This window comes from Phalacrocorax carbo, chromosome 5 (assembly GCF_963921805.1).
Source record: "Phalacrocorax carbo chromosome 5, bPhaCar2.1, whole genome shotgun sequence".
NCBI lineage: Eukaryota > Metazoa > Chordata > Aves > Suliformes > Phalacrocoracidae > Phalacrocorax > Phalacrocorax carbo.
Genome location: NC_087517.1, coordinates 70,045,891 through 70,073,743, shown reverse-complemented (window position 1 = coordinate 70,073,743; position 27,853 = coordinate 70,045,891). Strand labels below are relative to the sequence as shown.

Sequence of the window (27,853 nt, the reverse complement as noted above, 5' to 3'; positions counted from 1 at the left end):
CCTGCCTGGGGCAGCTGGTCAGAGAGGGGACAACAACACAGTGAGGGAGTGGGGCTGTTTGGGGATAAGGACAGAGGCACAGCCATCCTGCCCGCTTGTCCGGACCTGGCTGACAGCAGCACTGGGGGAAGGAGGGACGTGACACAGAGGGAGGTAAGGTGGTGCTCGGAGGGATGGGGGGGGCCGGGGCCAGGAGAGTGGGGGCTCCCCCGTGCCCTGGCAGGAGAGCGCGGAGGCCTGCCTTCTCTGAAAGGGAGCTACAGGGCTGGATTTGGGGAGGAAAGGGGGCAGCTCCCTGCACCCCCAGGTCCCACGCCACCCCCCTTCACACTGCCACCATGCAGGTGACCCCTCCGTGCGTGGTGCCCCCGGGTCCCCCCATGCGACCCCAGCCCCTAAGGAGGCTGCAGCGCCACAGGGGGTCCCGTAGGCCCCCGTGCCCACCCATTCCCCCCACCCCACGGGAGGGCTCCCCCCCACCCCCCCGACCCGCCCCAGGCAGTCGGCGATGCCCCGGGGTGCCGGTACCGATGGTCCCGGCCGTCCCGTCCCGTCCCCCCACCCCAGGCCCGGCCGAGCCCCGACCTGCGGCCGCCATCTTCCGTCTCCACAGCAACGGCGCAGCCACAGAGGCAGGGGCGGAAGCGCTCGGCTGGAGGAACCGCGCTGGGCCTCTCTGGTCTCCGCTCTCTGTGGTTTCTGGCTCGGGAGGGTTAGGCGGGAGCCACCAGTGAGGCGAAAGGCCAGAGCGGCGCCGTCCAAGATGGAGGCGGCCGGCGAGGCCGAGGCTGAGGCCGAGGGGGCGGTGGGGCCCGGCGTGCGGCCTGCGGGGCTGAGGTACGGCCCCGGCACCGGGCCCCGCGTCCCCGGGTTCGGGGAAAGGCCTGGGGCCGGCTCCCTGCTCCTGGGGTCGGGAGGTGCCGGAGGAGCCTCGGAGCCGGGCCCCGTGTCCCCAGGCTTGGGGCAGCCGTAGGGCCGGGCCCCACGTTCCCGGTGTTGTGAGAACCGTGAGGCCAGGCCTTGTGTCACCGGGTCTGGGGGAGCTGTGAGGGAGCCGTGAGGCCACGGCCCGTGTCCCCAGGCTCAGGGGAAGCTGTGGGGCTCAGGCTTTGGGGGAGCTGTGGGGACAGGCCCCACATCCCCAGGCTTTGGGGGAGCTGTGGGGACAGGCCCGGGGGAGCTGTGGGGTCGCTCAGCGCTGTGGCAGGCATTGCAAGGTCTCAGAGCAAGTGGTTGGCTGAGCTCATGATCCCCGTGTTGTGCCGGAGCTGTGTTCTACCCACCTCCTGCCTCATGGTCCCGTGGGGCAGCTGATCTGGGGAGGGAACAGGGCCGTGCCCCCGCCCCGGGAGGAGATATAAATATCTATTTCTGGAGGCAGATGCAAATCACCAGGCAAATGAGCACAACCCCGCTTCTGCCGGTCACCTGCTCGAGCCCCGTGGGCTGAGGGCAGCACCCCGAGGGCAGGGCCCTGCCAGACCCACTGCCCATCCCACGCAGGGTAGTGGGGCTGTAGCCAGCAGGTCTCCCCCAACCCCGGTGGAGCAGGTAGGGTGAGGGCTGGCACAGGGTGCGCAGGAGGGATTGGAGGTGCTGGAGCTGCCAGGGTCCCAGTCGGGTATGGGGGTGCTTCCTCACACCCAAATGGGGTGAGCCCTGTGCTGTGGGTGCAGCTGGAGGGGTACATGGTGCTGCGAGGGTGGGGTTCAAAGGGAGTGTAGGTGCCAGTGGGGAGGTGGAAGGGAGGCTGAGGGGATGGAGAGAGTGTAAATATGTGTGAGGGAGAGAAGGGATCAGATCTAGGTTCTTGGGGAAAATATAGGGGGGGCTGTGGGTGATGGGGGTGGTGTGTAGGGTTACAGGAGACACCTGGATCCCCTGCAGGTCCCTTGCTGCTGTTTCCTGAGCGTGGCGCTGGGGTACAGCGTACCAAGGTGGTGCAGTGGGGTGCTGCCCAGGGACCTGGCTCTGCAGGGGCCAGCTTCACCCTGTACATCTACAGCCAGCCAGCTCCAGCCCTGGCATCGTTCCCTGGCCAGGCAGCAGCTGGTTCAGGGCTGTCCCTCCTCAGGGTGCCTGGTTCCCCTTTCAGTCTGGCTCCTCCCTGGGGGTGTTTGCATGCAGGCGAGAGCCGGCACAGGCAGAGAGCCCCGGCAGAGGCTGAGCGGGTGCCTCGCTCTCCCCCAGGCACCGCCATCCCATCGCAGAGATGCTGGATCTGCCCTTCCTACCCTTCTGCGTCCTCCTGGGCGGCCTGGGTTTCATGTGCGTGGCCTTCGTAAGCGCCTGGTGCCAGCACTGGCGCGGCGGCTTTGCCGTGGACGGCAGCGCCCAGATGTTCAACTGGCACCCGGTGCTGATGGTGACGGGCATGGTGGTGCTGTATGGCGCAGGTGAGCGGGGTGTGCAGGGTGGCGTGGCCCTGGCTCGGCTCCTGCCTAACTCTCTCACCCAACAGCGGCGCTGGTGTACCGCCTGCCCCCCACCTGGAGTGGCCCCAAGCTCCCCTGGAAGGTGTTACACGGTGCCTTGGCCCTGGCAGCCTTCGGCCTGGCCGTGCTGGGGTTGGTGGCCGTCTTTCGCTTCCACAATGACCACGGGACACCCAACATGTACTCGCTGCACAGCTGGCTGGGGCTGGTCACCGTGCTGCTCTTCTCCTGCCAGGTGGGTGCTGCCCTGTCTCCCCACACCCCTACCCACCCGTATCCCTCGCCCTCACCTCCCCTCCCTGTAGTGGCTGGCCGGCTTCAGCGCCTTCCTGCTGCCCTGGGCTCCTGGATGGCTCCGTGCCCTCTACAAGCCCGTCCACATCTTCTTCGGCTCCACCATCCTCATGCTGTCTGTGGCCTCATGCATTTCGGGCATCAACGAGAAGCTCTTCTTCAGCCTGTGAGAATTGCGGTGGGCGCGTGGAGAGCCCTTGCAGGGAGGGAGGCTCGGAGGGGGTGTGTTGGGCTGGTGGTTTTCTCTCAGTGCCACCGAGTGAAACCGAGCACGGGGTGGCAAAGGGGTGAGCGATTCCCCCCTCAGGTGTGTGGTTAACCTGCCCAGATCCCTGCTGCGGGGTGGGTACCGGGTTGCGGGGGCTTAGGGTAAGGCTGGGCATATCCAGGAAAGCTCTTGGCCTCTCTTCTCCCAAGGAAGAACGGGACAACAGAGTACAAGCTGCTGCCCGCCGAGGCTGTCTTTGCCAACATGCTGGGGCTCCTGATCCTCCTCTTCGGAGTGCTGGTGCTGGGTGCCCTGGCCAGGCCAAGCTGGAAGCGCCCCGATGCTGACTTCCCGGACTCTTGCCAGGTACCAACTCCACTGTGGGGCTCTGCCGGGTTGTGGGGTGACTTTGGGGAGCTGAGCAGGGGTCCTGCCTCCCCCCACAGCTCCGGCTGGCCCATTCCCAGGGAGCTGGGCAGGGCGGCGCAGGCACCGGGCTCACTGATGCTCTCCCCCAGCCCCTGCTCTCCGACAAGCGCTGACGCCTGTGCAACAGCCCCGTCGCTGCCCAGCCTGCCCCGCTCTCCGCCTGTCGCCTTGCCCTCACCGGGGATCCCCGCTGCCGCGCCTGACGCTCATCTGCCCGCGGGAGGGACAGGCTCGGCTCCCTTACGGCAGAGATGTTGCTGGGGTGAGGACACCTCTCTGCCTCTTTTGTGGCTTGGCATTGGCATGATGCTCATGCCGGCGTCCTTCGGCGTCCGCTTGCCAGTTCCTGCTAGGTCCAGCTGGCCCCTGGACCTTGGTCCGTGCCAAACTGGCTCCCTCGAGCCCTCCCCGGACCCTGCAGTGACATCCCTCAGCGCAGCGGCTGGAGCTCAGAGCCTCAGCGGGTCAGAAGCCGTCAGAGGAGCACCCCTGCGCCTGGTAGCGCTGCCGCCTCTACCCCAGGACCATCTCCTCTGCAGGGGGGCACAGTTCGGGGCGGCGGGGACAGAGGGGACCTTCGCACAGTGCCTTGTCCTTCATCGGGCTGCCTGTGCCTCAGCTGCGGGCAGCAGGACCAGCCGAGCAGCCTCCTGGGGCCCTCGTAGACATGTAATAAATCACTGGCTTCTGCAGCGCTCCTGCACCCACATCCTTGGGGACAAGGCGGGGCCCCCAGGAGCTGGGGGAGGAGAGGTGGGTGCCCCTGGGGAGCAGATCCTGGGGGTCATGTCCCCTCTGAGGGCCTGGCTTTGTCCTTGCTGGCTCCTACCCTCCCCGCCACCACCGGTAGCTGGAGCTCCCCCGGCAGCCTGGGCTCATGCTGGCCCATCCCCCTGCTCACCCCAGGCCCTTGCCCTGGCTCAGGGCCATCCTGTGCTGCAGGGCAGGCTCTGCTCCGTCCTCTGGTTCTTCTTTCTGGCTTTCCCAGTCTCCTCCAGGCCCCGTGCCTGGGGCCGTGTGAGCCCTGTGGTTTCCCCTCTCAGCACTCGGTGGGGAGAGCTCGTGGTCGGCCCAGAAGCTTACTTCCTCCCCAGCAGTCATGCTCACACTGGAGCACAGGACGGGCTGGATCTCTGCTCCCATCCCTCTTTGCCTGAAGGACAAATCCTGGACAAACTGGGTGCATGTCTGCCACCCCCAATCCCCACCGTCCCATCCCTCTCACGGGGATGGATGCTCTGGGCTGGGTTTGGGGGACCACAACGGTTTATTGGGGGTGTGTGGGGCATGCTGCTACGTCCCCTGTCATCGCTGGAGCCCTGGGGGGGCTTGTGGGGGGAGGGCAGCTGAGCGCTGGCTGTGCCTCAGCTCCGCAGCCCCTCCAGCACGGCCCGCAGCACGGCCGCCACCGCCACCGCCCCAGGGTCAGGCTGCAGCAGCTGGGATGAGCTGATGTAGCTGGCTCTGCCCGCCCCGGCTTCCATGTGCCTGGTGGCCTCCGCCGCGGCCTCCGCGCTCTGCCGGGGAAAACCGGGGTGCGCTCAGGGTGTGGCCCAAAACAGCCGGCGCTCCCCCCAGGCCAGCCCAGCGCAGTGATTCCCATCCCGTCCCCTGCCAGCCCGGCTCCCCCTGCCCCGTACCTGCACGGCGGCGGCCAGCACCGGCAGCGGGTCGGTGTTGGGGCTGCGCAGGGCGTGCAGAGCCTGTGCCGCAGCGCACAGCGAGTCCAGCTGGGAGAGGTGGGGAAGGGGGCTGAGAACCAGGCCCGCAGCCGGCTCCTGTGGCTCTGCCCCACATCCCCCGGGATATCAGCACTCACCATGGTCCTGTCCCCTGGAGCAGCTCCTCCGTACCTGCGTGGGGTGCAGGGGGGTCGGTTAGGATCCTGCAGAGGGACTGGGGGGGTCCCGCAGCCCGCGGCACTCACCGCTGCATGGCTTCGATGCCAGCATCCATGGCGTCAGCCCACGCTGGGAGGTCATGGCGGTTGAGCAGGGGCCGGGATGCCGCCGTCAGGAACAGCCCGTAGAGCTGCCGGGACGCCAGCCCCGTCACCACCCGTGGTGGTGGCACAGCCAGGGTCCCACGGGGCGACAAGCCAGAGCTGCACCCCCTCCTCTCGCCCTGCACTCACCACGCCAGAGGAGCCACCCATCTTTTCCAGCAGCAGGTCGGCCAAGGAGGAGAGGAGCTGGGAGGGGGCTGCGGGCGGGGGCCGGGCACACACCCACTCCTGGATGGCTGCAGGGATGGAAGCGAGACCGGGTTGGGATGCTTCCTTCGGCTGATCCAAGGGGCCCTGAGGACCCCCATCTCCCCTGGGGGCAGCTGGGGACCCCTAAGTGCCCCAGAGGCAGCTGGGGGTCTCTGTCCCTTGGGGAGAAGCAGGGACTCCCGCCCCCCCCTGCCTTGAGGCAGCTGCCACCAGAGCAGGGATATTTCAGGGTCGTGAGTCCCAGGGTGTGGGGACCCCATCCTCCAGGAAGGGACAGCTTGGGGGGACCTTGTACCCCACGGAGGGGCAGCTCAGGGGCAGATCCTGCTCCCCAGCTGCAGAAAACAGCTCAGGGTTCCCCTCCATCCCGAGAAGGAACGTTCCAGGGAAGACCCCGCTCCTGGGAGGGGATGGCTGGGTACCCTGTCCCCACAAGTCCCCTGCCGATGGGCCCCACCGGCGCTCCCCGGGGTGCCAGCACCCACCTCGGGCAGCCCGGGCGTGCGTGTGGCCGCAGTCCCCATCGCCCGCCGCGCGGTCCAGCTCGTTGAGCTTGTCCTGCATGTCAAGCAGGGTGCTGCACACCCGCTCCAGGACCAGCTGCACCCGCGCTGCCTCGGGCCCTGTGGGGAGGAGACGTCACCCCTGGGGAGACAGGGAAACCGAGGCACGGGGAGGTGACGGCTCCTCGGGGACTGAAGCTCCCCAGGGCTGCCCATACCTGCGCTGGTTTCACACTGCACAGTCCCTGGTCCCTCCTTTGGTGACGGAATCTCCTGTCTCTGGCTCGTCGCAGGTGCCGCAGCCAGGTTGGGCCAAGCCACGGCTGTGGTTTTGGCATCTGGAGGAGCAGGAGGTGGGAGAGAAGCGAGCGCCAGCTCAGCAGGACCCTGCTGGATCCTTGCAAAAATGTCCTGTGCAGGCAGCCAGCTCCGGGACACCTTGCTGACCTCGTATCCTGGCTGTCCCCTCACCCTGTGTCCGGGGACCCTGTCCCGTGCCGCATCCCCGCCGGCAGGCACTCACCGATCAGCCCCACGAGCTCCTCGTCCACCAGCATGAGGGTGAGGGAGACCCCAGCCATCTCCAGCGCCGTCATGAAGGAGCCCACCAAAGCCCGGGCAACCTGGATGCCTCGGCTCTCTTCGGGCACGGGGTGGGGGGGATCCGTGAGTGGGGGGGGTGGGTGGGTTGTGGGAAGGGTCCCCAGGAGCAGAAGGACCAGGGAATAGTGCCCCAAGACCCCCCTGTGCTCACCCAGGCGGTGCACGGCTGCGCCAGCCACGATGCCCAGCTCCAGACAGGACAACCCGCCCAGGTTGTTCACCACCAGCACCACAGAGGCTCCTGCAGGGTAGGGGGCAGAATGAGACCCACAACCAGGGGGTTTGGGGGGGGTCACGGAGGGCTAGGGGGGCTCACCGGGGCTCAGGGGCAGGTGAGAAGCATTGGAGGGATCCGTCATGTGCGCCAGCATCGTCTCCACCGCCTCGTCTGCCGGCAGCATCTGGGGGACACATGGGGGGCCGTTAGGGTAGAGCTGGGGGGGCGCAGGGAACAGGACGGGACAGCAGGGCCCCACTCACCTTCATCCTGCGCACGCCTGCCTCGCCATGGATCCCTGCGGAGATGGGGCGGCATCACCCCATGCTGTGGGCACCTCCCGCACCGGGCGATGCCTGCCCCATGGGGGATGGGGGGACACGGGGGGGGCGGCTCCTCACCCAGGCCCAGCTCCATCTCATCATCAGCCAGCTGGAAGGTGGGCTTGGAACCTGGGACGCTGCAAGGGGACAGGCTGAGACCCAGGGTACCTGCATGGGGAGGGAAAACGGGGTTAAACCTGGGGGATTTGGGGTTGATGGAGGGGCTCTGATTGGCCGCAACTGCCAAGGATGGGAGGGATGGGGCTGGGGAGCAAGGGGGTCCCCACAAAGCAGCAAGGGGTCCTGCATGCACACCCATGGATTTGGCGGCTGCTGACACCTTCTCAACTATCTCGTTCAAGCTCGCCCCTGCTTCGGCCAGGGCCCCCGCCACCTGCGAAGGGCAGCAGTGGGTGAGGGACCACCGGACCCCGTCCCCCAAAATCCCACATCCCCACAGGGATGCGGTGGGGCCCTGGGCACCCTACGCACCTTGTGTATGAGGACGGTGCCGCACAGCCCGCGGCGTCCGGCTTTCTTCAGGGTTGTGAAGGCGCTGTCATCCCCCACCACCACCATCCGCACGTCGGCCCCCTCTGCCCGTGCCCGCTCCAGCGCCAGCCCGAAGTTGAGCCGGTCACCGGTGTAGTTTTTCACAATCAGGAGGGTCCCAGCTTGGGGGGAACATCGAGGCAAGGGGTGAAGGCATGGTGAAGCCCTGACCCGCACCCCACGGTGCCACCCTACCTGCGCCAGCCTGCGTCACCGTCCGGATGGCCGCCAGGATGCTGCCCACAGCCGGAGAGGTGAAGACAGCGCCGGCCACCACGCCAGTCAGCATGCCCTTCCCAATGTACCCTGCGGAGCGGGATGGGGTGGTCGGGGCTGTGCTGGGGGCAGCCGGTCCGTGGCGGTGGTGGCGGGGTGCTCACCTGCGTGGGCGGGCTCGTGGCCGGAGCCCCCCCCGGAGAGCAGGGCCACCCGGCCCCGGATGGCCGCCAAATCGGCGCGCAGGACTACCCGGTGTCCCTGCAGGAGCCGGAGGCCGGGGTTGCAGGCCACCAGCCCCGCCAGCGTGTCATCGGCACAGCCCGCCACCGAGTTCACCAGCTTCTTGGGGACCTGGAGGCACAGAGGGGTGATGGGGATGGGGATGGCACCCCAACCTCACAGGAGTAGTGGGGAGCAGGGGGCTTCCCACCGCCCTGGGCTCACCTCCATGCGGGCGGCGTGGTGGGGACGGCGGAGGATCCTGCGCGGCTTTCAGCTCTGAGTCCAAACTCTGTCGCGAGGCGGCGGGGGCTGAGGGAGGGCAAGGTCTGCTGCCCGCAAGGACAGGCCCCAGTCCCGCCCAGGGGTCCCGCGGGGACAGCCCGGCCCGGTACGGGGACAGCAGGAGGGGTACGGGGCAGAATATGGGGTGCCTGGTCAGAGGGGGGAGCTGGGGTCAGTGCCATCCCCAAATGGGGGGTGGGGAACCAGGGCAGGAGCACCCCCACAACAGGGACCCCCTCAAGGGGTGGGGGACCAGGCTGGGAACACCTTCCTAAGCAGAGACCCCCTCCTGGAGTGTGGGGGGGACCAGGGTGGGAGCACCCCCCCAAGCAGACACCCTATCCTGGGGTGGAGGGGAGGGGGGGCACTGTCCCTTGGGCAGAGGGAGGCCAGAGTGGATGCACACACCTCCCCCCCAGCAAGGACCCCTTTTTTTGGGGTGTGGGGGCACCAGGGTGGATGCACCCCCCCATCAGGGACCTCCTCTCAGTGTAGGACCTGGGTAGATGCACCCCCTCCCCCGCGGGGTCCCCCTCTCGGGGTGTGTGGTGGGACCAGGAGGGTGCACCTCCCTCCCGCCACAGACTCCCTCCCGGGGTGCACTGGAAAGAGTAGGGGGGCTGCACTCCCCCCCCCCCCCCCCCAAAGTGGGGACCTCCCCCCCCGAGATATGGGATGAGACCAGGGTGGGAGCATCCCCTCCTCAGCAAGGGTCCCCCAGGGTACGGAGGAGGCAGGGGGTGCATCCCTAAATGGAGAACCACCCACCAGCAGGGACCCCCAGAGCATCCCCCTTCCCCACCTGCCCTCTCGTCTGCTCCTCTGGGTCCTCCAAGCCGCCTAGAGCGGCCGCGCGCGGCCCCTTCCGCTGACGTCGCACGGCGGCGGGCGGAAGGGGCGGTGGCGGCGGCGGCGGAGAGGCCGCGCCAGGCCCCGCTCCCGGTGTAGCGTTACGTCCTGCCCCGCTCCCGCTCCGGTCTGCGAATCCTCCCCGCCCCCCGCCGCCGCCATGTCCTACAACTACGTTGTGACGGCGCAAAAGCCGACGGCCGTCAACGGCTGCGTTACCGGTACCGGTGGTGGCGCCGGGACCCCCGGCCTAACGGGGCCTGTTCGGCCGTGGGAGCGACGGGGGGCTGGGGGGCGCGGGGGGGGGGGGAACGGGGCGGACTTGGGGCACGTTGAGGTTCCCGGGGCTCAGCGGAGAACCGGGGGATCGTGGGGTGCTGAGGGCACAGGGGGGATGGGTCGTGGGGCACCGGGGGAGGGAGCCAAGGCATTCCCGGAGGTCTGGGGGGGGGGGCTCTGAGTGCAGTATGGTGCCCCGGGGTGCGCTGAGGTGTTGGGGGGGATCTGGGGGGGCTGTGTGAGCCCCGGGGGTGCCTTGAGGTTCGTAGGTGTGTTGTGGCGTAGCTGGGGGGGCCTTAAAGTTTGTCGGGGTGCTGTGGGGCACTGAGGGAGCTGGGGGTGTCTTGAGTTTCCTGTGGGGCACTGGGTTTATGCAGGTGCAGTGGGGTTTCTCTGGGGTATCTGGGCCGGGCTTGAGATTTCTGAGAGCTCAGTGGGGTTTGGGTGTCTGGGGTGAAGTGGGGTTCCTGGGGGAGGGCTAGAGAGCAGCAGAGGATTGGGGTGCTGCAGGGAGAGGTGGCCGTGGTGTCTGTCTCTGCATCTTGCTTTATTGCGAGGTGTTCTGGGGTGTTGCAGTGTACTCCGGAGATGGGGTGTGGTGGAAAAGGGCCCCCAGGAGTGAGGTTCCCAGGGGAAAGATGAGAAATCAGAGCTCAGCGAAGGCACTTGCTGAGGGAGATGGGTGTTGTGGGAGGAATCTGCTGGGGTTTCGGGGTGCCATGGCCTTGTGGGGTGCCGCAGGGAGGCTGGAGCTCCGTCTGAGGCTGAGCCATGGGGCCAGATTCCCCAGGAGCAGCAGGCTCCTGCAGGTTGTTTAGCGAGAGCACCTCAAGATGCTGCCTCGTCGCTTCTTTGCAGGTCAACAGTGATTTCTTCTCTCCGTTTTCCAGGGCACTTCACCTCGGCAGAGGATTTGAACCTGCTGATTGCCAAGAATACGCGACTGGAGATCTATGTGGTGACAGCGGAGGGGCTGCGGCCCGTCAAGGAGGTGGGGATGTATGGCAAGACGGCTGTCATGGAGCTCTTCCGCCCCAAGGTGGGTGCGCTGCGGGGAGGGGGCTGCCGCCAGCTGGCGAGGGCAGGCGCACCGGGGCCACTGGCTCTGACATCCTCCTGCTCTGCTTTTGTAGGGGGAGAGCAAGGATTTGTTGTTCATCCTGACAGCCAAGTATAATGCCTGCATCCTTGAGTACAAACAGAACGGGGACAGCATTGATATTATAACCCGTGCTCATGGCAATGTGCAGGTGAGTGAAGCTGCAGCACCTGGAAGGGGCCAATTCCCTTTCTTAGAGATGGTTTTACTTTGCCAGTGATGAGGGTGTGCCTAGGTGATGGGTTTCTGCCTTGTTACATACGATTCTTTGCCTACCACTGAGTCTGGTACGGTTTGCCTGCTGCCACTGGTATTTCCAGAGGTTTTTGCCTGCAGTGAGTCAGTCTCGGGCTCAGAGGCCGAGGACACGGCTACAACTGTGTTCCTGGCATAATTTGCAAAATATTAAGGTTAATTTGAGATACTTTTTAATTTTAGGAGGCATGGTAGTGTTGGGTTGACGGTTGGACTTGATGATCCTAGAGGTCTTTTCCAACATTAATGATTCTGATTCTATGATTCTATTCCTGCTGTAAGGAGAATTAGTGGTCAAAACTCAATATAAGGTAGAATTTTCCCTGGAAGATTACTCCTCCGGTATTTCGTGGCCAGTCTCTACACGCTGCATACCAGAAGCACGACTGACAAGGTTACTCTTACCATCATAGCCATACAGCGTTGTTAATAATTGTAGATGTTCTCCGTTGTTCTGTTTTGTAGGGGTTAAAATCACGCCTTCTGAGCAGGTCAGAAGGTCTCTTTGGCTTTATGTTAGTTAACAGCCATCAGCTGTCAAGCCAAAATATCTTCCATCTGTTTCCAGGCGCTGAGCTTCCAATGATTTACTGTTGGTAGAACTGAGCAGGGGGTTCTGTGCAGGAGCTATAGGTGGGCACGTCCTGTCAGTAACGTGTTAGTGTGTTTGGGGGAAAGTGCTTAATCTTCCCGTGCCAGGATTCTGCCTCATGACATATGGAGAGGCTGATAATGGCCCCCACCGAGTAATGCTGAGGGGGCTGTGGAGGGTGGTAAGGACCGGATTTCTGGAGGGCAGTTTTTGGTCACGGATATCAAAGCACCTCGCAGCGGTGGAGAGCGTTGCTATCCATCAAAGCGGAGGCACAGGGCGGCAATGTGGCTTCTCTGAGGTCAGTCAGTAGAGAGTCGGGATTAGAAAACCAGTTGCAGGGTCTGCTGCTGGAGCGCCTGGTTCCTGGGAGAGAGAAAGTGTGTGCTGTGGGAGTTCTACCAGGCTCTTGGGTAGAAAGGACCTGCTGCTTTAGGCAGGAGATGCCTGAATCGCCTTTGCTTTGCTGGCTGGTATTGTAAAGCCTGCTGGAAGGTGTGCAGGGAGTCCTTCCTCAGCCAAAGGGTGGGTTCTCTTGTACCTGCTACTCTCAAGCCCTGCATGGGGATCTTTTTCTGACACTAATCGCCTTTCCTCTTTCCCCTCTCAACGGATCTCTCGCTCAGGACCGCATCGGTCGTCCCTCAGAGACCGGCATAATTGGCATCATTGACCCAGAGTGCCGGATGATTGGCCTGCGCCTCTATGATGGACTCTTCAAGGTCATTCCCCTGGACCGGGAGAACAAGGAGTTAAAAGCTTTTAACATCCGCCTGGAAGAGCTCCAAGTCATCGATGTGAAGTTTCTCTATGGCTGTCAGGCTCCGACCATCTGCTTCGTCTACCAGGTACCTTGTTCTCGATCGGTGACTCAGGCGGAGGGTGCTGGAGATTGCTGGTGCGCCAGCCAAGGTCTCTAAAGGGCTTCTAGAGGGTTTGGAGCAGCAGCAGCATCCTGGAGCTAACAGAAGGCAGTGCTTTGGGCAGAGGAAAGTAGCCGAGGAAAGTCCGTGTTCCTCTGTGCTGCTTTTTGTCCATTTCTGGGAGAGAGGAAGCCACGCTCTCCCACAGGAGAGCTGGGCAGCCGATGCTTCGGGTGAGACCGGTTCCTTGTTAAACACTCGGGAGGAGCACGTGGGTCTTTCCAGCAGGTGCTGAGCCAGTGGATTAGGGCCAGAGTCAGTTGTTTCCTATAGGCACTGCTGTGAGACTTGAGCAGTGCCTTTAAAAAAAAACAAAAGGCAATGTGTCTTGTTTGGTATCTGGGAGGCCGCTCCAGGAGCGTAAAGATGGGCAATAACCTCTCCCATCGCCTGGGTCCTCACAGAGGCAGTGTTTGTAGGCTCTTCTCTAAATGCTTATTTTCAACTAAAGAGCCTTTGCTGTGCTGACTGGGTGAGGGATTATCTTTGCTTTGTCAAATTCCAGGCTAGCCTAGGCCTAGCTGAAACTTCCTGGGGTGGCAGCATATAGGATCTGCTGTGAATTTAGTTCCGCTTCAGTGTAGTTCTTAGTGGCAAACTCATACCAGAAGAGCTGCTAACCACGTGGCAGCAGTGACTTGATTATTCCCCATCTGGGTGCTGTTGAACCCCCCTAACAGCTACTGATTAAAGGCACGGGGCAGAAATCACTTTGTCATCATGTAACTGGGGGTCGGAGGGCAGCTCAGAGCCCTCCGTGTCAGGTCAGCGCTCTTCCCTCGCCCTGCGGGTAGCTGGTGCTCTCCCTTGTCACCTGAACAGCGTGCTCTCTTCAGCCTCACTGGGAAGTGTCCCCAGCTGTCACCCGTCCTGCTCACCTGGCAGACGCTTGTGTGACAATTTAATGGTGTGCATGAAAAAGGAAAAAAACGGGTTTGATTCAGAGGGCCTACCTAAAAAAGCAGAGGACTTTTTAGCAATAGCTGAGCGTAGGAACGAGCACTGTTTTCTTACAAAAACCACTCCTGTTCCTGTATTTAGGGGAGAAGGGGGTCACGACAGAGTGGAGCCCGACCTGGTGGCTGCGTCGTGCACGCTTTCACAACACGTGGCCCTCTTTTTCCTGTGCGACTGGGGAGTGTATGTGGGGACCGTATTTTTTATCCCACGCAGCCGCGCTGACTTTGAAACCTGGCGTCAGAAAGGAAGCTCATAGCCCGGTGTTTGCTCTAGAAGTACGCTCTGAGGGCGGCTGGCTTATTGCGTATTTCTGGTTTTGCCTCGCTGCCTGGGTGACTTCCCCAAAGCTAGGGAGCCTAGCCGTGGCAGTGTGCTGCTCTGAAAAGCGCTGTGAGTTCGATTAGCACTATTCCCGCTGCGTGCTGGGGAAACCGAGGCAGGGAGGGGTGGTGGTTTGGAGAAATTCTTAAACGCGGCGTCAACGTCTGGGCAGGAGCACGCCCGTTTCCACTCGGTGCTCAAGAGCATCGTAAAGGGAGGAGTTTGGTCACCCTGTGGAGCCGGCAAGTAAAAAAGGGCTTGCCTGGATATTTGACATCTTTACAGATTAAATCAGAGCAAATCTGTTAGTGGTTCATTCGTTATAAACTGGTATTGTACGAGTAAAGAGTAAATTAATAGCTTGCTCCGTGTCGAATGCTCTTAATACGAATTTTATCCTTGCAGCAGGAGCGGGAAGTAAGTTCTGTCTGACTCATTAGGCCTTACATAAAACTCTGGCTTTGTTTTGGTCCCTGGATGTCTGACTTGCGTGTGTGTGGAGAGGGGAACGTTTCCAAGCTGCTGCTTTGATTCCTTCTCAAGTTATTAATCATTATCACAGGATTTGGCCTGAATAGAAGAGCTGTGTCTGAGATAATTTTTGTGTAGTTCTGAAACCAGAGGAAGAGACCACAAAAAGGGGAAGTTCATAAAAATAAAAGAAAGGCTTGACAGCTGCTGTGGTTTGGAGTAAAAAGGTCCAGAAATGTCAAAAGTTTCATTAATGGCTTCTCTGCCATTTTAACAGCCCCAATTCAACTTTCTCCTCCCCACAAAGCTATTTCTTCTCCTGGCTTCCCATTCTGTGACAGCCAGCCTTGCTCTTTGCTCCCCTCGGTGCTGCACTGCTGGCTCTCGCCAGGACCTCGGGCTCCGAGCGCCGTCATTGAGGACGTTTGCCAAGCAGCAGAGGCTGAGAGGGGTGAGCCAGGAGGTGCCCAGCTTTCCTGCGAGTGTGTGTTTACAGAGCTGATGGCTCCAGGGAGGGGAAAAAACCACTTTTACTCAGATCTGGAAAGCGGCGAGACATGATAAATAAAAAGATGAATAGCTCTTTTTAAGTAGTTCTGTGAACAGCGTGACTAAGGAAGCCCGGCTCCCTGTGATTTAGAGCCTTGTCTTAGCTTTTGAGACGTCAAATTGGTCGGTGGGTTGTGTTCAAAGCCCTCTCTGTGCTTTGGGTGCCCATACGGCTTTTCCCCATGTGGGTTCCCAAGCGCTTGCTAGCAGAGACCACCTTTCCCATAGCGGGTGCTGATTTGGGGGCCTCTTCTCCACCCACCACGTATTTCAGTGAAGCCTCCGTGGACTCGCTGCCTCAGAGACTTCTGCGCACGTCGGGTTTGGTTGTGATTGCCCACGGGGCTAGGAATTACTGGAGTGGCAGAGCCGTCGGGGGGATTATTCAGCAAGAAGATTATGTTTCTTCCGGAAACCAGGCTGAAAGGCCTGAGGAGCACTGAGATGGGAGCTCAGCTGCCGTGGCACCTGCGCCGCTACGGCAGAGCTGAGTTCCTCAAAGCCTTGCTGGAGCTGGGGGAGGTGGCGATATTGCGTAGCGCCGCTCGTGCCCAGATTTGTAGAGCTGTGCGTCAAAGCAATACGAGTCCCAGAAAATCACGTGTATAAAAATGCAAAAAATAGCTTTTCAGTCTTTTTTTGGCACAGGGCTTTATTCGAAGGTTGTTCAATAATAAAGTTAGGGATAACATGAGCGTGTGTCTGTTCAGACACGTGTGCAGTTTGAGGGAGCCTGAAGAGGAGGCGGGCAGGGTGGGAGGCCTCGGCAGCTCGCTGGTGACGCTGCTCTTGCAGGCGATGAGGTGGAGTCTCTTCGCTTGGCAGGTCGCTCTTCTGGAGCCTCTGTCGTCAGTCTACGTCGGCTTCTCTTTCAGGACCCTCAGGGTCGCCATGTCAAGACGTACGAGGTGTCCCTGCGCGAGAAGGAGTTTAACAAAGGTCCTTGGAAGCAGGAGAACGTAGAGGCTGAAGCCTCCATGGTCATCGCAGGTTGGTCCTTCTTTGTAAAAGATCTTCCTTCCCGTTTCTTTCTCAAGGCTGAATGCCTCAGTTGTGCTGCACAGGTTCTCTAATAAGACGTTTGTCTTCTTTCCTGCACAGTCCCAGAGCCTTTTGGAGGTGCCATCATCATTGGGCAGGAGTCTATCACCTATCACAACGGAGATAAATACCTCGCTATAGCTCCACCTATCATCAAGGTGAGTGTCTGCTGGGATCTAGAAATGCACTCTGTGTCATTCCTCCATTCCCAGGCGTCTCTGAGTGCTGGTAAGGTATTGGGCTACTTGTAGTCAAGAATTTAAACTGCTCTTGTCTCCAGGTGTCGTTTAATAGGGCCACTTACTCCCAGAGGTTTGGTGAGTGTCGGTGTTTCACACGATGCTTGGTCCATGTTTTTGGGGACCGAGGGACGTGCGTGACCCTTGTACTGGTGGCAGCGTGTGCTTGCGCTGCAGTGTGTGGCTATGCTCTCTGTGGAGTGCTCAGAAATGGTGCAGTAAAGCTGAAATCCTGTTTGGGCCTCAGAGAAAGGGATTAATTGGGAGGTAGTGCGTGGGTTGGGCGTGGGTCCAGGCCAGAGCCCGGTTTCATTTCAGGCAGCAGAAGATATGAATGAGCCCCTTGGAGACTTGAGTCCACTGGTGTATGATTGGGGCACTTGTTCAAAGATAAAAAAGACTTAACAGAGTTTGTGACAGAAGTTGAGCTTGTGGTTTTCGTTGGAGGGAAGGGCCAGTTCCCACATTTAAATGGTGCAGGAAGCACAAATGGCACGGCTGAGGAGCCACTTGGGGCTGAAAGAGGGCTTGAGCGATGATCAAAAGGTCCTTTTTAAGCTGTAAGTAATGACAGGCTAGAAAAGAGCTGTAAATCTTGGGTAAAGAGATACTAATATTGTTGACTGAATGCCTACAGGCTCTCAGACCGCTGCTGGGGCTCTGATGGAGAGTCTGTTACACTGGAGCAGGCGGAGCGAGTCTCCCGTGCTCTGCTGGCGTACAGATCTGGGCCTTGACCTGCAAGCAGGGTGCAGGCACAGTTGTACTCAAGGCCAGGGGGATGTTTGCATACAATAAAGGTCTGCAAGATCAGGATTTTTTTTGAAACCAAATACTTTGACAGGAGGCCAGGCAGCATCTACCAACAGAGCAAAACGCCTGCAGAGCTTGGGTCCTGAGGTGCAGCAGGCTTGGAGCTCTGCAGGTCCCAGATAGCATCCCTGCATCTGTGGAAGGCCCAGCGTTAGGAAAACAGGCTTTCTGATGGCATCTCTCCTGGGCTGTGAACAAGCTAGCGACATGTTTAATTTAGGAACATGAGGTGCTTCCTAGTGACTGAAATCGAGACTGTTTGACCACAGATTCTGGTTGTGTTCGCCGATACAGTTTATTGAAGGGTGAATCCAGCCCTCTCCCCCTACACAGGAGGAGAGGGACTCTGCTGTGGTTACAGCCAGCAGCTGGTGCGCTGTGGATGTGGTTGTTCCCTTCTGGTGTGTACGTCCTTGCTAGATCCCTGTTTGGGGCTGTTTCAATGGGTTCTTAATAATTCCCCTCCTCCTTCGCGTGCAGCAAAGTACGATTGTGTGCCACAACCGTGTGGATCCCAACGGGTCGCGTTACTTGCTGGGAGACATGGAAGGACGCCTCTTCATGCTGCTCCTGGAGAAGGAGGAACAGATGGACGGCACTGTCACCTTGAAGGACCTGCGCGTGGAACTGCTTGGCGAGGTAGGACTCGGCCACGTCGTGCGTGCCATCCCTGTCGCTTCTCGCCGCGGGGCTGGGAGGTTTTGCAGGCTGGAAATGCTCCACTGAGGGCTGAGTGGCTGGAAAGGTGCCTCTTTTAGAGACCGGGGTGGGCTGAAGTTTCACAGTTGTCACAGCTCTGAACTGTCAGTTGCTGGGAAATTCCCCATCTGGCCACTTAAAAGTTTACACCCTCTTCCTAGTTTTTTACCTAGTACTTGTGTGCTGCTCCTGGGAGAAGTTTGGGCTCTCTGTGGGTTTCTTAAAGGGGTTGAATTCCCCTCCTGTGCCCAGGGTCTTCCTGTTGGGCTGCAGCTCAGATGGGGCGTGTGTGGGGCGAGGCGGGGTCTTTTTCAAGCTGCTGGTGGTACATCTGCATCTTCTCAATTCCCAGACATCCATTGCAGAGTGCTTGACCTACCTGGACAATGGAGTTGTGTTTGTCGGTTCTCGGCTTGGGGATTCCCAGCTTGTGAAGGTACGTGGCAGCTGTCTTCTGGCTTAGGTACATGTTCAGACAGGATTTTGTACATATTTATTTCCGTCCTGGCCTCAAGAGGTGTATGTGGATAAATTTCCCTTTCTTCTCCTTGTCTGCCTTGCACCCTTTCCACTTGCTTGGTCTTGCCTGTTGAAAGCTGATGATCATGTTCCTTCTTAGCTCAACGTGGACAGCAACGAGCAGGGCTCCTATGTGGTGGCTATGGAGACCTTCACTAACCTCGGTCCTATCGTCGACATGTGTGTGGTAGACCTGGAGAGACAAGGCCAAGGGCAGGTAACGTTAATTCTGCTGTTCTTTTCTCAGTGCTGGGGAAGGCTGGGCTGGTCAGATGGTTGCTTGGGTTGTCCGTGGAAGGAAAAGTCTACAAACCATTTATTGGAGGATCTCAGAGTCTTATCCAGGTGCAGGGATGGTATCAAGGTCTTAGACTGAAGAGTGGTATGAGTGGGGAGGCTAACTCCTGTTCATGAGGAGGGGGTTCCCTTCGTGCAGTGGGGAAGGATCAGCTGCCAAAAGCTTCCTCTGAGAAGCGGAGCTGGCTACCCCATCTTCCCCTGAACCCCTCACTACGAGGAGGAGTGGGGAAGCCTTCCACCAATGGTTGGAAAAGGTAGAATCATGGAATCGTTAAGCTTGGAAAAGACCTCTCAGGTCATCAAGTCCAACTGCCAACCCAACACCCCCAGGTCCCCCAAACCACGTCTCCAAGTGCCACGGCTACACGGTGTTTGAACCCCCCCAGGGATGGTGACTCCCCCACCAATCTGGGCAGCCCGTGCCAGGGCCTGACTGCTCTTGCAGTACAGAAATTTTTCCTAATATCCAATCTAAGATCACCTGCTTTTCCTCCAGCTGGTCACATGCTCGGGTGCATTTAAAGAGGGTTCACTGCGGATCATCCGGAACGGCATTGGGATTCATGAGCATGCCAGCATTGACTTGCCGGGGATTAAAGGTGCGTGAGCAGTTCAGTGCTATCAAACACAACCCGCAGCCTGAGAGGGCCTGGCGGGGACACATCGTGTGCCCAGACTGAGGCTGGGGTGTGGGGCAGGGGGCTTGCCACCCGCCAGCTTTTGGAATAGTCACTGTGAGCAGACGTGGCCTCTCTTTGTTGCAGGCTTGTGGCCCCTGAGGTCGGACTCTCATCGTGAAACGGACAACACGTTGGTTCTGTCCTTTGTTGGCCAGACCAGGTAAGGTGGGGCTTAACGCTGAGCCAGGCTCTCAGCCACATGTTGGAACGTGATATAACAGGAGTTCCCTCTCTTGTTCAGGGTTCTTATGTTAAATGGAGAGGAAGTAGAAGAGACAGAGCTCACGGGGTTTGTGGATGATCAGCAGACTTTCTTCTGTGGCAATGTGGCACATCAGCAATTGATTCAGGTAATGCCAGCTCTGGGGAAACTCAGATGTGTGTCTCATGGTGACCCTGCAGCCCTTACTTATTGTGGGGCTAACCTAGATCTGCGCTGCTTATCAGGGGCAGGGTTTGCAGTACTTCCCTGGGCTGATGTTGGAGGGCAGTGGTGGTCTGGCTCTGAGCAGAGCTGTTCTCTCTCTCCCCAGATCACTTCTGCTTCTGTGAGGCTGGTTAGTCAGGAGCCCAAAGCCCTGGTGAGCGAGTGGAAAGAGCCCAACGGAAAGAACATCAGCGTGGCTTCCTGTAACAGTAACCAGGTAGTGGTGGCTGTGGGACGAGCCCTGTACTACCTGGAGATCCGACCCCAGGAGCTCAGACAGATCAGGTGGGTGCATGTCATGTCCTGGCCTGAGGCCTCTCAGCCTCTGCTGTCTGTCTTTGGGCTCAAGACTTACACCTCTGCCTGCTTCCTCCTTCCTGCCAGCTGCACAGAAATGGAGCATGAAGTTGCCTGCCTGGACATCACCCCTTTGGGGGACACTAACGGCATGTCACCGCTGTGTGCAATCGGGCTCTGGACTGACATCTCTGCCCGCATCCTAAAGCTGCCTTCGTTTGAACTGCTGCACAAGGAGATGCTGGGAGGAGGTAGGGCTCTTCTGGGGCTGCTGGGTGGTGGCAGCGGTCACTGACCTGGCTGAGTCATGAGTGACATCAGCCTTCTCTTCTGCTCCCTGCAGAAATTATCCCTCGCTCCATCCTGATGACGACCTTCGAGAGCAGCCATTACCTTCTGTGTGCCCTGGGGGATGGAGCTCTCTTCTACTTTGGGCTCAGCCTCGAGACAGGTGACTACAGGGCCTAGCACCGAGCAGGCTGCTGGAGAGGGTGACTGGACTTGTGCCCTCTTACTCGCTAAACATGCTTTCTTTCATCCTTCTGGAGAGATCTCTCTCGCTTCCTCACTGTGACGGGGTAATGCTCGGGTGGGACTGGCTGTGGGCGCTGGGGATTGGTGAATTTCTCCAGCAGACTCTGGAGGAGGGAGATGGAGGCTTACATCCCTTCCTCTGCTGCCCTGTGCTGACAGCAGCATGCATTTACCCGCACTCATTTCTTCCCAAGGTGTTCCAGCCTGTGCTTGCGAGCTCCGTTGCGGCAGCTCCTAACACCGGCGCTCCTTTTCCCCAGGCTTGCTCAGTGACCGGAAAAAGGTGACCCTTGGGACCCAGCCCACCGTCCTGAGGACTTTCCGCTCTCTGTCCACCACCAATGTGTTTGCCTGCTCCGACCGCCCCACCGTCATCTACAGCAGTAACCACAAGCTGGTCTTTTCCAACGTCAACCTGAAGGAGGTGAACTACATGTGTCCCCTCAACTCAGACGGGTATCCCGACAGGTGAGCCTGCACCTTGCCTGATGTGACACGGGGTGGGGGGAAGGCTTGGACTCTGCACTGGGGATCCTGGGACCAGCAAAGGGGATCCTGGGATCAGTTTTGAAGGGGTGTGGAGGACAGGGAGGTTCTTGCTGTACCACCCACCTTATGAAAACCATTGCTCATGTTTTATTTTGTTCCCCGTGCAGCTTGGCGCTGGCCAACAACAGCACCCTGACGATCGGCACCATTGACGAGATCCAGAAGCTGCACATCCGCACGGTGCCCCTCTATGAATCGCCCAGGTGAGCTGAGTAGTGGGAGGGAGCCTGGCCTGAGATCCCGTGCTTTGCTGCACAGGACAAGGTTTGGGGGGAGACTTTGCAGTCAGCGTTCCTGTCGTGGGCTCGGTTAGCATGCAGACTGAATTGGTGGCTTGTGCTGAGAGCAGTCAGGGCAAGTGAGGAGCTCTGCCTCTTGCCTCCAGAGCCTCTGTGCTCTCCTTGGAGTGGCCTATCCTGGCTCTCCTGCCCACACAGCTCTGTTTGTCCTGCAGGAAGATCTGCTACCAAGAGGTATCGCAGTGTTTTGGTGTGCTCTCAAGTCGTATTGAGGTGCAGGATGCCAGTGGGGGCACCACTGCGCTCAGACCCAGCGCCAGCACCCAGGTGAGGGGTAGCTTCTAGATTGTCCCTGAGCTCCGGGCTATGGGTATCATAGTCCCTCAGGCCAAACCGTGATGCAGATTTCCCTCGAAAATATTCTTTTCCAAAGCTCTGAGTGCAAGCTCTCCCTTTGGCAGCCTGGGAGGAGATGGGGTGGTAAGATCTCTCCGTGGTGGTGAGAAGGGAGCTCTGTGCTGCTCTCTGGCAGCCTTGGCACGCTCACTGTTCTGTCAGATCACCTTTGGTTTTGGGTGCTGCTGCTTTCCCGTACAGGCTTCTGTTCGGTCTCGGGTGGTTTCCTTCCCCCAGGGATGCAGGCGCAAGTCCCCTTCAGGCAGTAGCTCTGGTGGAAGCCACGATACTGCATAAACTCTTCTATTAATGCTGTTCAGCAGTGCTACCTCTGCCATGCATGTCACACACCTCTGCTGGTGCAGGGAGTGTGTCCCTTCACTCAGGTCCTGGGAGCTCCTTGCTTCGTCTTCTCTCCCATTCATTCTCCTGGTTCCCGGCTGCCTCAGCCCGTGTGGAGCAGTGCGAGGACGTGCCGAGTAGCACAAGGGTGTGACCGATATTACTGTGTCCTAGGCCCTGTCCAGCAGCGTGAGCACCAGCAAGCTGTTCTCCAGCAGCACAGCGCCGCATGAGACGTCCTTTGGAGAGGAGGTGGAGGTGCACAACCTGCTCATCATAGATCAGCACACCTTCGAAGGTACCAATCCCAAATGCTGGCCATACCCGAGTCCAGTTTTCTCCTCCAGAATGAGCCCGTCAGCACGTGGCTGAGACTTGTGATCTTCACAGTCTCACGAAGATCTGTGATCTTGCATGTTTCCTTCAGTCAAAGCATTTTTCCTGGAGGAGCGTCAGCTCTAGGGCATAGGTATAAAGCATAGTGGTTTTTTGATGGCACAAGGTGGTGGTGAGGAACAGGAGAGGCGATCTCCAGGCAGCCATCGTGAACATCTTAAGTTTGCAGCTGCTCCTAGGCAAGCTGCTCTGCCCACACGTGGAGGTGCTGCCTGCCAGGATGCAAAGCAGGGGGACCCATTTATTTCTGCTTTTCCCTCTTTGCACAGTGCTTCACGCTCACCAGTTTCTGCAAAACGAGTACGCCCTCAGCCTGGTCTCCTGCAAGCTTGGCAAGGATCCAAACACCTACTTCATCGTGGGCACCGCCATGGTATATCCCGAGGAGGCAGAGCCCAAACAGGGCCGCATCGTTGTCTTCCACTACTCTGACGGTAAGAGCAAGGTCTTCTCACATGGCCAAGTCCAGCTGCTTGAGGGAGATCAGAGACGTGAGCTCTCTCAGGCCTGAGGAGCTCATCCCAGTAGCAGGCAGAGAGGTTTTTCCTGAGGGATCTGCTGTCAGCTGCCCACAGACAGGATCTGTAGGTGCTGTTACTCTGCTGCAGGCCGTCACAGCATGTTCCCTTTCCCCCCATCTCCCAGACGAGCCCAAGAATCCCTCACCAGAACTGGATTCTGGGGTTTGCTTTCTGTGTGTCTGCCCCTCCTGTCGTGTCACTCCTGCGTTACTTGCCGACAGATCCTCTGAGACGCTTTCCAGGGAGAGCAACGTTTAGAGCAGCTCGTCTGAGCTCCCCTGGGCTTGCCACCCTTGCAGGGCAAATAATCGGGTGGTTCATGACTTTATTCCAGGGAAACTGCAGAGCCTGGCTGAGAAGGAGGTCAAGGGGGCTGTGTATTCCATGGTGGAGTTCAACGGGAAGCTGTTAGCCAGCATCAACAGCACGGTAGGGCTCTTGCAAGACCTTGTCTTGCTTTGGGAGTGTGTTTTGGAGCTGGAAGCTGCTCCAGCTGTGCGCCCCTGACCTCTGCTGGGGAGTGTGTCTTGGCTGGCATGGGTGTGAGCAAGTGCCCGCTGGCTCAGAGCTGCGTCCCTTCCTGCAGGTGCGCCTGTATGAGTGGACAGCGGAGAAGGAGCTGCGCACGGAGTGCAACCATTACAACAACATCATGGCGCTCTACCTGAAGACCAAGGGAGACTTCATCCTTGTGGGAGATCTGATGCGGTCTGTCCTCCTCCTTGCGTACAAGCCCATGGAAGGAAACTTCGAGGAGGTATCCGTGCTGTTAAACAGTCTTGGTCGAAGGCATGCTGGGAGCCTGTGCTGCCTCTTCCAATAGGCTCTGGGCAGCGGGAACAGTATTTAAGGTGATAAAAGGAGGAGCCTGGCTCGCCCCACCCATAGGGCTGTGCAGGTGTGCAATGGGGGCAGCGTCACCTGGGCATGCTTTTAGACACAAACCTTGTGGTTTCTGGAGGGATGGATCCCCGGGTTTCCAGGAAATCTGGGCAACGAATCAGCAGCCTTGAGAAGAGCAGGCTTTGGGTGCGTGATTGCTGCCTGCCAGGGGCGGGGAGCTGCCATCTGGGCTGCCTGTTGTACAGTTGGAATGGCTAAGTGCGACAGTAGCTGCCTCTCTGTCGGCAAGTGCAGCGTAGCAGGGGGATGGTGGGCCAGGCACTGAGACAATCTGTGCACTTGAATTGTTAGAATGGCTCTGGGCATGGCTTTGGCACAGGCTGGTCTGCGTTTGCCCCAGGAGAGCCCTGGCATCGTCCGAGTGCCGCTCGGGCCAGGGCTGTCTCCAGAAGGCACTTGGTGCCTTTCACACTCAGCTGCTTCACGTAGCAGAGAGGGACAGACTGGATCCCACCTTGCTCCTGAGTGTTGGTGTTGGGTGGAACGAAGATGCTGGATCGCAGGACAGGCCATCTGTGCACGCTGCCTCTCCTCTTGTCCCCTTCCAGATTGCCCGGGACTTCAATCCAAACTGGATGAGTGCTGTGGAGATCCTGGATGATGACAACTTCTTGGGAGCAGAGAACGCTTTCAATCTGTTTGTGTGCCAGAAGGACAGGTGAGCTGGCTGCGAGGGGGACGTGGCGATGTGTGATGGGAGGGATGGGGTGATGGGACCTTCTGGCTCCTCGGCGTTACAGCTACCGGGGGCGTGTGTGTCAGGCAGCAAAGCTGTCATGCCCAGCTCTGAGGAGCAGCGAGGTGGGAGCAGGGGAAGCTTTCCTGTCAACCCCAGCACAGACTGAGCAGGGTGCTTTGGATTTCAGTGCGGCCACGACCGACGAGGAGCGCCAGCACTTGCAGGAGGTGGGGCTGTCCCACTTGGGGGAGTTCGTCAATGTCTTCTGTCATGGGTCTCTGGTCATGCAGAACCTGGGTGAGACGTCCACACCAACGCAGGGCTCCGTTCTCTTCGGCACAGTCAATGGCATGATTGGTAAGGGTCAGCCTGAGCGGGAGGGTAACGGGTCCCCTCCCCTGCTGCTGAACCTGGGCTGGGTTTTCCTCTTGTCTCCATCCCCCCTCTTCCACAGGCGAGTGACGCTCTGTGCCGTACTCCCCTCAGAAACCTGCTTTTCTCTCTGGATTACTTCCAGGAGAGGAAAGTGTGCTGCCGTTCCTTGCAACTCCTTCCTTACCCCGGCCCTCCCAGGCACCAGCTTCCAGCACAGCTCCAGTCCCTGCCTGCTGGGAGCTGCTGGGACGCCCTGGGGTGAGCCCTGAACCTTCACCTCCATTTTACCCTTGGCAGGACTGGTGACCTCGCTGTCGGAGAGCTGGTACAACCTCCTCCTGGACATGCAGAACAGGCTGAATAAAGTCATCAAGAGCGTGGGCAAGATCGAGCACTCCTTATATCCTTTCGCAGTTCAGTCAGGAGCCTGTGGCAGCCAGCGCGGGGGGCCGGCTTGTGAACCTGGCCTGAGCCAGGCGTGGGGTGGGGGAGGTTTATCTCTGGTGGGAGCGTACGTCAGCTGGAGAGGGTGGTAGTGTGTTTGCCAGGTGCCAGGGGCTTTGTGCTCGAAGAGGAGGTGCCCGCAGTATAGAGGAATCTTATCTTGTAGGGTTTGAGGATGAAGCTGGCTCTGTGGTAGCCCTGAAAACGTGGTTCGCATTCTGAAATATATAAATTGTGATCAAAAAACATCACAAATTCTGTGATCCTCCTGACGTGGCGTTGTCGGTCTGGCTGGGGCAGCTGCTGCCTGCGCCCGTAGGCCGGGGCTGGTGTGAATCCGTGCGGATTTGGCTCCTTGACGGTAGCACCTGGAGATCATTTCACACCGAACGCAAGACAGAACCGGCTACGGGGTTTATTGACGGTGACCTGATTGAAAGTTTCCTGGACATCAGCAGGCCCAAGATGCAGGAGGTGGTGGCAAACTTGCAGGTGAGATGGGTGATGTGAGTAATTCAGCCCTTCAGAATTAGCGGTAGGGTCCCTGCTCGAGAATCCAGGCTGCAGTGAATCAGTAAATCCGTGCCTTCCTACAACGCAACGATTTGGGAATGTTCTTTAGCACCTGCTGATGTCTCCATGCTCCGATGCCTTTCCTGTCCTTGCAGATTGACGATGGCAGCGGCATGAAGAGGGAGGCCACCGTAGACGACCTGATAAAGATCGTGGAGGAGCTGACCCGCATCCATTAGCAGGATTCGGGGTCGTTCCCAAGCACCTTCCTCCACGTAGAGCAAGGGAATCTTTTCCCCACCTGCAGCTTGGGGACCCCCGGCCGGCTGCGCTGAACACCAGCGGTGGTGGCCCTTGCCCGAGGGGACGTGGGGGAAGGAGTCTCTGAAGGGGAGCCAGCTTGCTAGGGATTTTGGGGGTGGGGGGGTGTTGGTCAGGCACCATGTCATCGCCTGCTCGGATTCACCACGGAATCCTGCGGACTCGGCTGCTGTCCCAGAACTGGGCTTCGCTGGTCGCTCTCCGGTGGGTGACCGACCGGTAGCGCTCGGATGCGATGCCCTTGCCTGGATTCACTCTTCGCTGTTGTCTTTTAGTATCTTTTTTTGGATTTGTTTTGTTTTGTTTTTGGCTTTTTTTTTTTTTCCAGTTTTGGTTTTGATTCTTTTCAATTTGTTGTGGTTTTTTTTTGAAAGAGAAAGCGAAGCTGCCTCTAGGGTGAGGGTTGAGGGCTGGAGGAGTCGTCTGGGGCTGGTGAGACATACGGGCATGGAAGGGGAGGATTTCTCTACATCTGGGTGACGAAGCTGAGCAGGACAGTGCGCTCCTCTCTCCCCACAGGATCTGTGGCTCGCTCAGGGAGAGGGAAGTTCTGGGAAGCTCAATCAGTTGTTGGTTTCTGAGTTTTACCAAATAAAGTAGTCCAAGAGGAAAGTTCTGTCGCCTGGCGCCGAGCTCCTCGTCGGGACTGGGGGCGTGGGACCCGCAGTGCGGAGCCGTGTCCCTGGCCGGCCGGGGTGACCCCGCTCTCCCCCAGCCACGGCAGTTTCGGGAGGTGTTCCCCATGTCAAACCGCGGTCCCGTGTGTGGCGAGAGCTGCGTGGGCAGCAGCAGGCTCAGCGGCTCAATCGGCAGGTGCTGGGACGTGTGTCTGGTTTTTCCAGACGCACTTTTATGACTTCTAACTTCAAGAAATTTTAATTTCGCTTGATGCAGCCTAGTGCAGGGTGGCAGCGGCGTTTCCTGGCACCTTTAATGCGGAAGCGCATCCTTTGCTGACTTTTTGAGAAGACCTTGACTGCGCACATCCCTGCAGAAGCAGCTTGTCTCTGCGGCTTGCCTCTCCCCTGCAGCCAGAAGCGCTTCTCGGCAGCCTGTTGGCCCAGCTCGTGTGGTGACAGTCGCACAGCGGTGGGAGCGGAGACGGTGCAGCGACGCACCAGCCCTCGCCACCCTCCTGGGACCCCGGGGCTGCCTGTCGTTGGCAGCGGCCGGCGTTAGCGGAGCGGATGGGAGCCGGAGCCACTTCTCGAACAGCCCCAGCCTTTTCCTTGTGAGCCTCAGGTCTGCTCACATCCTGGCTGTGTGAGTGATGTGTGTGTGATGGAGACTCATCCTTCGCTCCACCACCACCTCCCCTGCGGGCAGGAGGGGGACCGGACGCCCCGGGGAGGGGTTAGTGCAGGTCTGCCTGCGCTGGGACTGGCACGAAGCAGAGGTTGGATGAGCCTGAGGGATGCGGGGTCTCAGGCTCGTCCTCCTCAACCATCGATTAGCACTGACGATGCTGGATTCTGTTGATAACTCACAGCTCGAGGGCCTGGCTGCTGCTCCCTGCAACGGGGGGATTGTGCTGAGGGTACCAAGATCCACAGGTACACGGGGAGCTCTTCACTTCTCGCTGGCCAGCAGCTCTCTGTGCATAGTGTACGGATTAATAATTATCCTCCCGGTCTCCATTCATCTATTTATGCTGTAAATTTTCCAAGCCAGGGGCTGCCCTGGCTCGCTGCTGCCCTCGCCTATGGGTTACTGCCAAAACGCACGTGAGGGTGGCAGAGGAGTCGCTGGCTGCCCTCCTCTTCCTCCTGGGCCTCCCTGTCTGCTCCCCACCTGAGCCAGGCTCAATCTCACCCGGCATGCGGCCC

The 27,853-nt window shown here is 59.4% G+C and overlaps 4 protein-coding genes across 7 annotated transcripts in view; 2 read left to right on the top strand and 2 right to left on the bottom strand.

Moving 5' to 3' along the window:
- The window catches only part of TMEM138 (transmembrane protein 138), an 83,880-nt gene extending 83,156 nt beyond the window's left edge, over positions 1-724 (bottom strand). For both annotated transcript variants that reach the window (XM_064453067.1, XM_064453066.1), the window contains exon 1: positions 586-724. The gene's annotated coding sequence lies outside the window, so the exon portion shown is untranslated. The remainder of the gene's footprint in view (positions 1-585) is intronic.
- A 15-nt stretch (positions 725-739) lies between these two features.
- LOC135313567 (lysosomal membrane ascorbate-dependent ferrireductase CYB561A3) lies at positions 740-4,058 on the top strand. Its single transcript, XM_064453048.1, has 6 exons — positions 740-837; positions 2,191-2,396; positions 2,462-2,670; positions 2,741-2,895; positions 3,147-3,303; positions 3,456-4,058. The coding sequence occupies exons 1-6, from the start codon at positions 764-766 to the stop codon at positions 3,477-3,479; spliced, it is 825 nt and encodes a 274-aa protein (XP_064309118.1). The 5' UTR covers positions 740-763; the 3' UTR covers positions 3,480-4,058.
- Positions 4,059-4,547: 489 nt separating this feature from the next.
- On the bottom strand, positions 4,548-9,375 carry TKFC (triokinase and FMN cyclase). Of its 3 annotated transcripts, none has more exons than XM_064453023.1 (18): positions 9,305-9,375; positions 8,443-8,529; positions 8,160-8,349; positions 7,975-8,085; positions 7,720-7,901; positions 7,543-7,621; positions 7,306-7,395; positions 7,168-7,202; positions 7,004-7,088; positions 6,839-6,928; positions 6,608-6,724; positions 6,303-6,422; positions 6,067-6,204; positions 5,501-5,607; positions 5,294-5,397; positions 5,186-5,219; positions 5,007-5,096; positions 4,548-4,883 (listed from the first exon to the last, which is right to left on the bottom strand). In XM_064453023.1, exons 2-18 carry the CDS (start codon positions 8,446-8,448, stop codon positions 4,731-4,733), a joined length of 1,731 nt encoding a protein of 576 aa, XP_064309093.1. In that variant the 5' UTR covers positions 8,449-8,529; positions 9,305-9,375; the 3' UTR covers positions 4,548-4,730. The 3 variants fall into 3 exon arrangements, with proteins under 3 accessions (XP_064309093.1, XP_064309094.1, XP_064309095.1); XM_064453024.1 differs by having other exon boundaries at positions 8,443-8,509; positions 9,305-9,323; XM_064453025.1 differs by lacking the exon at positions 9,305-9,375 and having other exon boundaries at positions 5,007-5,118; positions 8,443-8,651.
- Positions 9,376-9,386: 11 nt separating this feature from the next.
- Positions 9,387-26,639, top strand: DDB1 (damage specific DNA binding protein 1). Its single transcript, XM_064452992.1, has 27 exons — positions 9,387-9,572; positions 10,521-10,669; positions 10,764-10,880; positions 12,203-12,424; positions 15,676-15,790; positions 15,902-15,999; positions 17,374-17,532; positions 17,945-18,028; positions 18,212-18,328; positions 18,908-19,010; positions 19,176-19,251; positions 19,333-19,441; positions 19,625-19,803; positions 19,903-20,066; positions 20,159-20,266; positions 20,610-20,817; positions 21,006-21,101; positions 21,353-21,464; positions 22,050-22,173; positions 22,541-22,705; positions 23,127-23,221; positions 23,379-23,549; positions 24,244-24,353; positions 24,562-24,731; positions 25,047-25,149; positions 25,562-25,685; positions 25,862-26,639. Exons 1-27 carry the CDS (start codon positions 9,512-9,514, stop codon positions 25,943-25,945), a joined length of 3,423 nt encoding a protein of 1,140 aa, XP_064309062.1. The 5' UTR covers positions 9,387-9,511; the 3' UTR covers positions 25,946-26,639.
- The last annotated feature ends 1,214 nt before the right edge of the window (positions 26,640-27,853 follow it).